The sequence below is a fragment of the Emys orbicularis genome, chromosome 2 (genome assembly GCF_028017835.1).
Source record: "Emys orbicularis isolate rEmyOrb1 chromosome 2, rEmyOrb1.hap1, whole genome shotgun sequence".
In the NCBI taxonomy this organism is placed as follows: Eukaryota; Metazoa; Chordata; order Testudines; family Emydidae; genus Emys; species Emys orbicularis.
In genome coordinates, this window is record NC_088684.1 from 287,929,286 (window position 1) to 287,943,422 (window position 14,137).

At 46.7% G+C, this 14,137-nt stretch overlaps 1 protein-coding gene across 2 annotated transcripts in view; it reads right to left on the reverse strand.

Annotated features, from left to right (window-relative positions):
• The window catches only part of CRHR2 (corticotropin releasing hormone receptor 2), a 268,724-nt gene that overhangs the window by 162,191 nt on the left and 92,396 nt on the right, over nt 1–14,137 (reverse strand). Inside the window, exons 1-2 of one of the 2 annotated variants that reach the window (XM_065399013.1) lie at nt 10,861–10,978; nt 10,610–10,729 (exon numbers count right to left, since the gene is read on the reverse strand). In XM_065399013.1, coding sequence (XP_065255085.1) covers nt 10,610–10,729; nt 10,861–10,978 — 238 coding nt within the window. Of the gene's footprint in view, nt 1–10,609; nt 10,730–10,860; nt 10,979–14,137 lie in introns of those variants that run through there. The other variant, XM_065399012.1, reaches the window with a different exon arrangement.

Below are 14,137 nucleotides of genomic sequence, written 5' to 3' on the forward strand. Positions count from 1 at the left end.
AACAGGTGTCACATAGGTAGCATCCCAGCAACGTCCTTGGAAATGAGCTATTGTGGCCTGATTCTCCTCTCACACGGATTCCACTTCACTGGACTTTCTCCTGATTTATAGCGCTGTAAATGAAAGAAGAACCTAACTCTATAGCTGCACCTGCTTTCTCTAAAGGTGCCCCCCTTATGTAGGCTGCTCCCAATGCTGCTCACCCTGAGAGCACCGATAGGACATGGTCCCTTTGGCTAAGCACAGGGTAATCTTATCCTTCCAGTACAAGGAGACCATTCTGTAGGGTTGTTGGAAGTCAACTTTTCTTATTGGACCTCTGCTCATTTCCCTTTCCTAAAAATCCAATGAAAAACACTCATGGGATGGCCAGAAGCATGACAAGAGTGACAGAGGGACAGGTGGACAGTGCTGGGTCTCTGCAGAAATGTTTTATGTCCAGTGGATGCATTGACTTTGCAGGGTAAAGAGAGGGACGTGCATTTGGCTGCAAAACCAAATGTTATCTCCAGCTCTCTCTTGGCAAGGCCCTACTCTTCAAAATCTACTTTAAACAAATAAAAAGGCTCTGGTATATTGTCATTCTGATTTAATTTCAGGTTGGCTTTCAGGCATTGATGGAAGCTCTTGCCTTCCCCCTCTCCCTCCAATCCACACATCTTCTGTATCTCTGCATTGCACCCAACTGTATTTAAAAGGCGCCCGACTAACCCTAATTGGTCAAGCTGCATTGATGGGTATTTCATTTCTCTCCCTGACACAGAGTGAGGCTACCAGAACATAAGGTGAAAATCTCTTACCATGGTGCTCAATTTTCAAAGAAAACTCTCCATTAACCAACGGAAGAACCTCTTACAAAAGGAGACCAGGCAAAATTGAACTATGAATAGAAGGGCTCATAGGAGCAACTTCTGGGCTAAAGGAAGATGATGGGAGCGTAAGTAGAAATACCAGTACAGCATTCAGGGCAGCCACTTATAAAATGAACAGATCTATAATTACCCGAACAGTTACTGTGCTATAAAGCATGAACATGGCTCTAAGACTGATGATTTCCTAGAATGACTCCTGTTTTTATGCACTTAATTACAACCTACATTTCAGAAACATTTTCAGCAATTCCTTATTCAAAAGAAAAGCAGCAAGAATTTGTTCCCATTCAATGTGCTGTTGCTTAACTGATGACAATTATCCCGGTGAGTCTCTTTGGCCCAGTTAAACAATACATTTCCTACATTTTCCTTTAGAAAGGTGAAAAAAAGGGCCCTTAATGCCCCCCTTCCCCTATAAACACACACACAAAAGATTATTTATCTATGCTCAAGGCAAAGGTGACGAAACAAAGCACCGTGGGAAATTCTCGATGGAACATGAAATAGGTGATGCCTTTAATGGCTGAACTAATTTCTGATAAGAAACCAACAGCCATCTGCAAATACCTTGTTTTGTGGGTGTGCATGACAGACAAGTTGCGAGGGAGAAAGAGCTCAGTGGTTTGAGCATTGGCCTTAAATCCAGGGTTGTGAGTTCAATCCTTGAGGGGGCCATTTAGGGAACTGGAGTAAAAATCTGTCTGGGGATTGGTCCTGCTTTGAGCAGGGGGTTGGACTAGATGACCTCCTGAGGTCCCTTCCAACCCTGATATTCTATGATTCTAAGTTCTCTTGAGTCCCTTGAAGGGCTGGTTTGAATTGAGCTGTGAGATAAAGGAAAACAATTGTACTTGCTAAGACCCCAATTATCTATGCTAACTCAAGTCTTCTGTATTTTCTCCCAAAATACTCCTCTAACCTTCTGGGGGCTTTGACATCCCACGTACCATTTTGATACACAACCACATCTGTTGGCTCCTGCTCTATCTCCTAACGCAGCTACTTCTCGTCCCTTCTCTCTTAGGAACGTCAATGCAGAGATGCCCACTAAGCTTACAAAGAGCAAAACCAGACGTGCTCTGTGCACAGGTGCAGCTACAGAAAGTCCCCCTTTTACAGCATCTTGTGCACGGCCTGCGAATGAGAACAGTACTTCAGGCCAGTCATGGAGAAGGTTTCCAAGAGGTGGAAATCTGCTGAAGTGAAACCATGAATCGGCTTCCCAGTATGTTGCCAAACAGTGATCAGATCATAATGACTCTAGGGCTGGGTCTATCCTTACGGCGGTGAGTAGAGTAGAAGCACTACATGTGTAGCTACACATTGCAGTGAAAGGCTCTGGCAGGGGAGAGGCAGCGGGACACTACGGTTAGAATAGCAGTGTTGACATGGGAGGTACTGCTTGGGTGTGTAGAGAGCCTAGGTAGCGTGCATACCTGGGGGTTGTGTAAGGCATTCTGCTTTACTCACCTAAGCTGTGTCCCACTGTCTATAATGCTATTTATTTATACCCGTGCTAGCTAGCCATGCAGTGCCTGTACTCTACAAGCCACTGCTAGTGTAGATGTACCCTTAGAAAGATGGACCTTTACACAGATGTCTTGATGCAACCCAGAGCTCTGTCAGTGCACCCCAACCCTCTGCACTTTGTGCTTTGGCCTGGTCCACACTACCCCCCCACTTCGGACTAAGGTACGCAAATTCAGCTACGTTAATAACGTAGCTGAATTCGAAGTACCTTAGTCCGAACTTACCGCGGGTCCAGACGTGGCAGGCAGGCTCCCCCGTCGATGCCGCGTACTCCTCTCGCCGAGCTGGAGTACCGGCGTCGACGGCGAGCACTTCTGGGATCGATCCGGGATCGATTTATCGCGTCTAGACAAGACGCGATAAATCGATCCCAGAACATCGATTGCCTGCCGTCGGACCCGGAGGTAAGTGTAGACGTACCCTTTGTCAGTGCAGTCCAACCCCCTGCACCCCCTACTTTGTCAGTGCACCCCATACCCCTGCACATTGTGCTTTGTCAGTGCACCACAATCCCCTGCACACCCTACTTTGTCTGTACATCCCAACCCCCTGCACCTCGTGCTTTGTCAATACACCCCAACCCCCTGCAACTTGTGCTTTGTCAGTGCACCCCAATCCCCTGTACCCCTACTTTGCCAGTGCACCCCATACCCCTGCACCTCATGCTTTGTCAGTACACCCCAATCCTCTGCACCTCATGCTTTGTCAGTGCACCCCAACCCCCTGCACCTCATGCTCTGTCAGTGCACCCAATCACCCTGCACCCCCTGCTTTGCCAGTGCACCCCAATCCCCTTCACCCCCTACTTTGCCAGTGCACCCAACCACCCTGCACCCCCTGCTTTGTCAGTGCACCCCAACCACCCTGCACCACTTGCTTTGCCAGTGCACCCCAACCCCCCTGCACCCTCAACCCCCCTGCATCTCTCAATATCGTTGAGGAAAAAATAAGACATGTGAATGGTTCCTGGGAAAGGAGGGGTAATTAGGGGGTAGGGGGTGTGGGAATACGATAGAGAGAGGTTTGGGCTGCAGCAAGAGGAGGGGGGCTATAGGGAGGCAGATAAATGAGGGAAGAGTAGTAGAGAAGAAGAGAGAGGCTGGAGGCTCAGGAGATGGAGCCTTGGGGGTTAGAAGGAGTGGAGGGGTGGGACAGTGGCAGGGGGACTAGGGGAGAATAGAGGCAGGGATACCTGTCAGCCTCACATGCGCCCTTCCTGTGTGTGCACCCGGATCTGGGGGCCTCTTGCTCCTCTAGGGGGTTCTGGACTGCCCCTCTCATGAGATTGTGATTTTACTAAGAATTTCAACATAGTCCCACATGACATTCCCATAAGCAAAGTAGGGAAATGTGGTCTAGATGAAATTACTAGAAGGTGGGTGCACAACTGGTTGGAAGACCGTTCTCAAAGAGTAGTTTTCAATGGTTCACTCTCAAAGTGGGAGGTTGTGTCTAGTGGGGTCCCACAGGGGTCAGTCCTGGGTCTGGTCTTGCCCTCATCTTTCCTAAGTGTAGTGCCGAGAAGTTGCCATACCAACTCTAACAAATTGAATCTATTTCCCCACGTTAAGTATCCTCACACCTTCTTGTCAACTGTCTGAAATGGGCCATCTTGATTATCACTACAAAAGTTTTTTTTCCTCCTGCTGATAATAGCTCATCTTAATTAATTAGCCTCTTAGAGTTGGTATGGCAACTTCCACCTTTTCATGTTCTCTGTATGTACATATATCTTCTTACAATATGTTCCATTCTATTCATTTGATGAAATGGGCTGTAGCCCACGAAAGCTTATGCTCCAATAAATTTGTTAGTCTCTAAGGTGCCACAAGTACTCCTGTTCTTTTTGCGGATACAGACTAACACGGCTGCTACTGTGAAAGTTGTTCTCCATGTCCACTAAAGGTCGGACAAGAAGTAATGGGCTTTATCTGCAGCAAGGGAAATTTAGGTTAGATTTCAGGAAAATCTTTCTAACTATAAGGGCTGGTCTACACTGGGGGGGGGGGGATCCATCTAAGATACGCAACTTCAGCTACGTGAATAACGTAGCTGAAGTCGAAGTATCTTAGATCAACTTACCTGGGGTCCACACGGCGCGGGATCGACGGCCGCGGCTCCCCCGTCGACTCTGCTACCGCCGCTCGCTCCGGTGGAGTTCCAGAGTCGACGGGGAGCGCGTTCGGGGATCGATATATCGTGTCTTAACGAGACGCGATATATCGATCCCGGATAAATCGATTGCTACCCGCCGATATGGCGGGTAGTGAAGACGTACCCTAAGGGTAATCCAGCTCTGGAATAGGCTTCCAAGGGACATTGTGGAATCCCCGTCATAGGAGGTTTTGAAGAACAGGTTGGACCATCACCTGTCAGGTATGGTCTAGGTTTACTTGGTCCTGCCTCAGTGCTGGGGAATGGACTAGAGATGATCTCTTGAGGTCCCTTCCAATTCTACATTTCTATGATCTGGGATAAGGGAGGCTTTGCGCATCTGGAGATATCTGAGCCCATTTCACTGCCCCCATGTGAATGCCAAGATCTGGGGCTCCAGGTCCATCTACAGGGATCGGAAACCCCCCCTTGCTCCTCTCATTTGAGCCAGGTTCGGGGGGAGGTTGCCCTTTTGGGAGGGTCTGAGGTCTCCTCCCTGCCCATCCACCCCCCATGTGAGTCAGAATCTGGGGACGTTCTGTCTCTCTATTTGGGGAGCTGAGGATGGGTATACTTTTTGCATGTCATAGGCTCTAAAGCACTCAGGACAGGGATAGGAACCCCCATTGAGACGGATAGAGCTGTTATTTCAGGTTGAATACATCTCCATGGGGGTGTTCTCATTCAGCTGAGAATATCCACTGAGATGAATGGGCCACTGCTTCCCTTTCAGAGCTTCCTATGCTGCGGAGTGATGTGCAGAGGAGCACGGGAGGGTTTATATGCAGCCACTCTACGGTTACCTAGGCAGTTTGAGGGAATATGTGGATGCCTTGACCCCGCTGCTGCTATTTCTAGTCTGAACCTTTGTACACCTGCGCAATGTTCCTTGCTACACATTGTCTGTTTTAATAGCGGGTGTTTTTATGGTACAGGGAGGTTTACACTGAGCACAACAGAACAGTCAGCAGCCGACCTAACAAGAACTTTTATTATATTGGATGGGGATGAGTCTAAGACAGAGGACTTGCTGGGTGGGCAGCATGGGGAGAGCGGTTGTGGAGGGGTTAGGCAATGAGAATGGGTGGTAGACAAAACTTGGGCCGGTTGTTTGAGAAAAATCTGTATTTTCCTGGCTCTGGGGAGGGAGGGGATTGTGTAGCAAGTGGCTACGAATTAATGTGGTGTTCCCAAAGACACACAGTGCAGAGGTTTGGCCTTCAAGCACAGGCACCTTGACTGCTGCGGGGAAAGAAATACGTGCAATGCCAGGCTGACTGTGGATTCTGGGCTATTCCTGGATCACACGGTTGCAGAAGTTAGCGGGAGAGCACCGAGCACCCCTGGCATAGGAATGGCTCACTACAGGCGGCTTTGGCTTGGTATGCAAATTGCAGGACACGATACCTACAACTGCTTAAACAACTCTTCCCAACACCACATCCTTTCCTGTTAAAAAACAAACAAACTAGGAAATGTAATGACACCCCCCCACACACACATCTCTATTAGTTCAGAGTTAAGGTTGCTTGGCGGCATGTCGTCCCCTTGCAGGACACTGAGCTGAGCAAAACTCAACGTCTGAAGATTAGGAGATGTACAGGCAAGGTCACCCATGCAAGCTGAACTCTGTCCTTGTAAAGCAATGCGCCCATATGTCTCCTTCACACATATACCCCCGATTTGCCTCCTTTTACAGCCCATTCACTCTCCCTTACAGGATTCCATCCAACACCATTAAAGGACAAAAAGGTGTATGCTCACGATTAGCCACGTCCTTAGAAATAATACAATAGACGGACAATTTAAGAACCACTCCACAACCTCTTAAAGCTCCTCACACTTCTTCACAGGATACCATCTCAGACCTACACTTTCACTTCCCCATCATTAAAGCATTCAAAGCCTGTCATCTTCCACCTCACTGCTGATAGCATCCATTCAAATAAAAGTCTTCTGCCCCACTGCTGACAGAACCTGCCCAATTATCCATAGAAATGAGGCATACTGCATTCTGAAAACAAACAGCATCGCTTCCCTTCCCCCCCACACACACTTTGGAGGGTGGAAAACATACCTCTCATATCACAGTCACAGCTCTGTCACACACTTCACACTAATCCACACATCTCCCAGACACCCTCTCCTGACCAGAGCTAACTACTGCCTCCACCATTCAGTATAGCTACACCTAACACCGACCACAGTCACTTTACCTGGCATTTATGTTGATAATAAAGCCAACTCATATCCCAGCTTGCTACTGACAGTACCCCTTTAGTATTCTGCAAAGGGATGACATGCCATCAAGCTGGCTTAAGTCCACATTAATGTAGCTTTTTTTTGCCACACACACACACACACACGTATATAAAATGGTAGGGCTTTTATTTTAATTTGGGGGGGGTGTCTTATTTCTTTGTAAATTCGATGGCAGCTCAGTATATGAAAAGCAACTTGGCAACGGAATTTCCAGAACCCTGACCACAGAATTCGCTCTTGTTGGTACTTATTGGCGAGTAGGGTGAGTAGAACTGTGTTTAACATGTCTTGGCTTCATGAAATACGTAGGGAAAAAAGAATTTGCCGCCATAATGGAGCACACAGAATAAAGAGAGCAAACCTGGACCTGCTGCTTTACTAACCCAGCTGAAAGTTAGCAATGCCACTTGATAGCTCTCAGGGGGAAAAAATAATCACAGGGTAACTTACAGCAGAAGATTTTAGTTACAATCACAAGCTGCTCTCTCTGTCTCGTAGCTGAATGGAAATATCTGTGTACTGACTCTGGGTAGTTTGCATCTTCTTGTCTGTAGTGCCTTTTGGATCAATTCTGCTGGATCGTTTGAGGGTTTCCATTGTTACTGCATCTGCCTGCCTGAGTGCATGGGTTTTTGTAATAGGCAAGGCTGGAGTTGAGGCATTAGGATTCAGGAATATGGATTATATATTGGAGTTCCTGCATGATCCTTCTTTTGGTGGCAACTAGGGGGTTAAATTCACCTCTGGGGTAACTCCATTAAGAGCAGTTTGGCTCAGAGGATCAGTGGTACTACACTGATTCGGGCCAGCTGAGGATCTCGCCCACTGTGTTTAGAAGACCAAGATCCACGACTCCATCATTTGATTCCCAAGACTTTACAGAGATTAAATATGCAACACAAAAATATGGAATGGTTCCTAAGGGGTAATTGCCCTCAAACCAATAACCAAGTATCTTCCTTCTTCATGTCAACAGGATAATAGTAATAGCTAAGACAAACATTTGAAGTAGTGAATTTTGCAGTATGAGCATTTTTGTCTATAGTCCAAGGAACCAGATAAGAATGCAGCATAAGCACTTACTGGGGAATAACATCAAACTATTTCTTATCTGTACCTCTTGGTTCGATTTAAAATTGATCATGATGTTGTGCCACAAGCAGAAAAGAATTGAACTAAGCATTTTAGGGTAGAAATCTCTTGTGTCAATGCAAGTTATCTCCAAAGCAATCCTTCACTCTACGGTCGGCTATTTGCCCTTATTCGTGAGATTGAGTTACTGTTATATTCAGCTGACTGTGTTTATTTTACTATTTGCATAATGTACACAATCTGCTCCCAGACAGGGTTCTGCTGCAAAGGGTGTCCTAGTACATTTAATCAACTAACTAAGTGACACATCTCCAGCAGAAGTAGCCAAAACGTGGGAAGCAGCTGAGTGTCCAGGAATATCAGACATGCCCTGACTCTATTCCTGGACATCTCTTTCAAATTCCAGAAGTAATTGCATCTTAACTGTAGCAGACTGGTTAACAATTAACAGTTTCCTGTTGAAATATATTTAGGAAGCTCGTTATTAAGCAGTTGATTTTACAAGCTGTCTTGAACCCAGGCCTCATCTTGCAAACTGTCTTTGTTCACGTGAGCAAGGAGTTGAAGGATCGGGTCCATAGCTAAATAAACGGAAGAGTAGAATTTCTCTAGACATCTGCTACAAATTGTCACTGATGCAGAACCCAAACATCTCTAGGCGTTATTGAAAAGTGGTGCAAACATACCCCAACTTTCCTATGCACACATATAAATGTTTCCAATTTAGACACAAGTTATGATCCATTTCACATGACTATTGCAAATAGATTTTCCCATGCAGTATCTGAATATCTATTTGTGAGCATGTTATCCTGGAAACAGCATGTAACTAATGCCGAGCAGTAATAACTGTGCCATAGATCTTAAAGCCGGGTATTTAGAGGAAGTTTACTGCGAATGCAAGGTAAATAATCACCACCCGGAGACATTATGCAGAAAAGACCGAGCTTCCAATTAAATTAAGAAATGTTGAAAAGACCAGTTATAAAGAGTATCTGCATGAAAAAAAAAAGGGGGGGGAGTTAGGTCTTTTTGTTCGGGGCACAGGAACTCCATTTAACATCTCTCCCGTTTGTCTTTAAGGATGCAACTAGTTAATAACCATACCATGCTGTTTCCATCAAGCCCTTTGGGAAGTATAAAAACTCAGAAAAATCAATGAAACCAACTTCCCATACACACAGGGAAAACGGAAGATTAATAGTCCCCGTTCTTCTTTTACATACACTTACACGGAAGGCACATCGGCAGCTTTTAGGGCCAGATTCCTAATACCCCCACTCTTGCTGAATTGTTCCTGGCTCCTTGAATAGTTCCATTAATGTCAACGGTACTTGCTTGTGAAGTAAAAGAGTATTCATTCTGAGGAAGGGCATAGCACATTTCACCACAAAGAGCACGGCTTGCAGAAGGTTAATCCTGCAGCCCTTACCCAGGTGAACCTATGGCTGACTTCACTGGGTGCTTTGCCCAAGGAAGGGCTGCAGAAGGAGGATCCTACGCTGATTTTCAGGAGTGCTGGGCCTCCAGCAGCTCCCTTGGTTCTCAAATGGGAGATACTGGGTGCTGTGCCCTTTCGCAAATCTGGCTATTAACCCATAAAAGAGAGGGAGGGGGAGAGGAAATCCACTTCCAACAAGTTAAAATCAACCTCTAAGAGAGACACAAGGTTCCCGGAGACCCTCCCGCTTCAGATTTACAGACAGAAAGCCAAGTGAATTTGGAGCCTAAGAAAAGACTAAAGCCTTATTAACATGAATTAATTCCCCACAAGGACAAGGGCACAGTGAACCTTCCAGGGATGCAGAAACAGACATCAAAAATGTTCTGAAAAAGACTGTTAACCAAAGTCCTATGCATATGCGGAGCTAGCACTCAGGGCACTTAATCATCCAAAAGCTCCTAAATGGATTGATCAGTATTGACCAGAATGAGGGGAAATGAGTCTACAGCCTGAAAACAAACCCCTCTCAAACATGTGCCGGTGACTCACTATTGTGTAGTTATTAAAATATTTATAGCCAGCGGCAAACAATTTGTATGATACACATAAGACTGCACTTTACCGTGCTGGTAAATTTGATCTGTCTAATGACATCCTAGTACAGGCTCACCTGAGTTCCTGATGCAACCGGCTTAAGGCACTGCATCCATTCCTGATTAATAAGCAAACTGCCAGTGGAGTTAAGTAGATTCGGCACCTCAGCCTCTGTTGTTAGATCAGGACTTCAGGGCTTTCCAGTCCACTCTAATCCCTATTCAGACGCACATTGTTCCCTCCAGAGGGTTGGTTGTTCCCAAGCACATCACCAATTTATTAATTAAGACTGAGGACTAAGCAAGCCAGAGAGATAATTACTTTAATTGAAACATGTGCACAAACCAGGATCACACTTATAAATACCTAAGAAATTCAGTGGGCATGTTTAAATGTCCTTGTCTCCTTAAAAGACACAGCGTGTTTTCTTCTCCACATCTGCCTGAAGAAACATATGCAAGTGTTTAAAAGGCCAAGTTTACATTAAAATCGGTATCACTCAAAATAGGAATTTGCAGGCCTCACTCAAAATGTGCAGGAGGTGTCAATTCCCAGCCAAACACTTAAGAAGCTGCTTTTTATGAGGACGCATTCAGGGGCTTCATAAGAGCACTTTTCTCAGCACAAGCTACAGACAGAGAAGAGGGGAGTTTGTACTTACGGGTGGTGTTGTACTTGATCCCGTTGAAAAACTCCGGGCAGGGTCTCTCCACCAGTTCCCCAGCAGTGGCCCGGGGCCAGCAGGTCCCTATCTGATCGGTGGTGGCATTGCAATATGGACCTTCACATTAAAAAAAGAGAAACGAAAGAGAAGCGATTGAGAAAGCCCGTTCACATCACAAAGCAAAGTGTGACTCTAAGAATCTTAACCCCAGGCTTTTCCAAGCCCTGTTATAGGCTAACACATCCTACCATCAAAGCCAAGGAAGGGAACAGAGGAACTCTCGATAAAAGTATCCTGCAAAGCATCTAGGAGGCTGCAGTTGGCATCAAATTCGTCAATGATGATCTGAAATATGGTCGCATTCATTATTCGCCCCCCGGGGCTGTGGGATCTGAGCTCCTTTTCTGGGATCTTTCCCTCCCTTCTTTTCTCTTTCAAAGAGAAATCAAAATCTGAACACTCTGCAAGCTCCTGCATGCGCCTCTCGGTGCACTGAAGGGTGGGCTGCAATCCGGTGGCTGGCTCTGCAGCTAATTCCTCCGAGCGCTTCTGCTTTAAACAGCAGCTCGGTAACCAATAGAATCCCAGCGAGTGCGGAATAAAGGACAGGCCTCTCTCAGCTAGCCCCCCTCGCTTGGCAGCTTGCCAATTCCTGCTGGCATTGTCAGCCTTGCTATTCTGCTTCCTCCCCCCCTTCTCTCCACGCACCCAGGTTTATCATCAGCTGTTACTGGCTTGATTATTACCCCTCAGCAAGAATGTTTAATGTACATTAAATCAGCAATGAAATCTCAAAGGAAAGTGACACAGTGAAATTAACCTCTCGTCCATCTGCAAGCGAAGCAATTCCTGCCTTTTCTGTGTGGATGGGTGAGGGACGGCTTAGACAGAAGCATGGGGAGAGATAGATTGGGAAGTGGGAGTAATATCTATAAAGGGGCCAGACCTTGAGGAAAAGTGACAAAAATTGGAGGTGTGGGTAGAGGAGGGGGACTTTGGAGGAGAGCCGTGAGGAAGAGGGGTACTGGAGCAAAGGGGATGCATAGATCCATAGGCTAGAAGGGACCACTGTGACCATCTAGTCTGACCTCCTGCATAACAGGGGCCGGAGAACTGCCCCAAAATAATTCCTAGAGCGGATTTTAGAAAAACATCCCATCTTGATTTAAAAATGGTCAGTGATGGGGAATCCACCACAACTCGTGGTACATTGTTCCAATGGTTAAATAGCCTCACTGTTAAAAATCTTCACCTTATTTCCCCTCTGAATTTGCCTAGCGTGGATCCAGCCATTGGATTGTGTTAAACCTGTCTCTGCTAGACTGAAGAGCCCATTATTTAAATATTTGTTCTCCATGTAGGTAATTATAGACTGCAAGCAAGTCACCCCTTAACCTGCTGTTGGTTAAGCTAAAGAGATTGTGCTCTTTGAGTCAATCACTATAAGGCAGGTTTTCTAATCCTTTAATCAGTCTCGTGGCTCTTCTCTGAACCCTCTGCAATGTATCAATATCCTTCTTTAATTGTGGGTACCACACACAGCATTCCTTCCTCGCCCTACTATGTTCTGCTTCCCCACCTCGGCTGCTCCAGCTCCATGCATGAGCGAAGCAGCCAAGTGCAGGAGGAACATGACCATCATCAATGCATTTGTATGCTTCAAAAGAGCTTTCAGGACAAAACCTTACTGGACACTCCTAAGTTGAACCGGGCAGGAGATGGCTTTCCCAGTCTACAAAACTTTTAGATTTCAAACTACTTGCCATTCCACATCAAGCAAAAGCCAAGCTCTTTGGAATTTTTTTGTGAAACCCGGGGGGTGGTTACCGACTCCAGAATAGCCAGTAGCCTGGTGGTTGGGGCACTCATGTGGGATGTAGGTGACTTGGGTTCAACTCCCTGCTCCAAATCTGGCAGAGCAGTGAGCTGAAGCTGGGTATCCCCCATCCCAGCGGAATGCCCTAACCACCAGCTTGTTGGCTAGTCTTCTAGGACAAATCTCTCTCTTTCATATCCTGGAACTGAGAAACATTTCCGACAAGCGTTTAATCAAAACCCCAAAAGGGTTTGGTTTCTTCAAATTAGCATTGTCCAAAGAAAGAAAAAAACTTTTTGTCTGCATCCTCCCAACCTACAGGCTGCAGTACTCCTGGGTCCTCGAAGGTGATCCGAGGGCAGACTGAAGAATGTTGTAAGTGAGAGCACTTAACTGAGGCTTCTGCACTATTTAATCCTCAAGCTGAACATCACTGATCTGTAGTTAGCGTTTTTTAGGCCATGCGCCCTCAGAGGAGTGTGTGGGTATGCTTTGAGTTTGTGAGAGGAAAGCTTCTATTTGTTTGAGGCAGTGTAGTCTAGTAGATACAGCATTGCACTGGGGTTTATGAGACGTGGATTCCTTTTGTGCTTCTGCCACAGACCTGCTGTGTGACCTTGGGCAATTCACTGTAATGGTGCCTCTGTTTCCCTGCCCACCTGTCTTGTCTGTTTAGATTTGTAGTGGGGTGGTTACCCCGCTCCTGCCCTCAAGGGCTTAAAACAGCCCTGGGGGAAGGTTGTGGCTGGGGGCTGCTAAGCTAGGCTGATTGGGAAGTGGCTGCAGCTGGGCCACGCCCCAATCAGGTTTCAGCTGGCCCTATATAAGAGGCTGGGAGCCAGGAGCTCAAGAGTCTCTCTCTGAGTTCAGAGAGAGAAGGGCCTGGCTGCAGAGAGCTTTACCAGACACCTAGATTGGGAGCAGGGCTGGGGAAGGGCCAGAGGAGCTGGGAGCTCTGGCCTAGGAAAGCCCCAGGCTGCAGGCCTGGCAAGGCCTAGTAGGTATAGGGTTGCAGGGGGCAGCCCATGGGTAGGCAGAGGCAGCAGGTCTGAACCCCTTTGCCTGTGATGAGTGGCTGATACTGCAGTCTGCCCTAGTGAATGGGGCTAGATGGAGACTGGGCAGTAGCCAAAACTGAGGTGAAGTGGGGGTAGTGGGTGGGGGTTCCCCAGGAAGGGGAGACCCTAAGACTGAGGGGTTACTGCCAGGGGGCAGCACCCCAGGTACAAGGGCACCGGGGTCCTGGGAGGGCCACGGGGCCACAGGTAAGGCGGATCAACAGCCTGCAGGGGGCGCTCCGGACGCTGGAAGAGCTAATTCCCAGAAGTCACCAGCAGGTGGCGCCGCAGGGGTGAGTCCGCACTGCTACAAGATTGCAAACTCCAGAACCTGGTTGGGATCTCTAGGCACTACTGCACGACAAATAAAATAAGAAGTAATAAAGAAGCAGGAAAAGAAACAGTGAATTAACTAACCATAAGTAAATATGGATGGAAAAAGGGTAACACTGATGCTTCTGAAAGCACATTAGCATCATCATTCGAAAATCTGAAATAAGCTGTAAGTTGGTTTCTTATATAAAAAACTGCTCTTGGATACCATCCCCATATAAGACAGGACATACGTTTGCCTCTGCTGGGTCTAGTCTAATCTTGAGCATTTCATTCTGACTCCCTCAGCAGCAAAATGTTTCTATAAAAGCATTTACA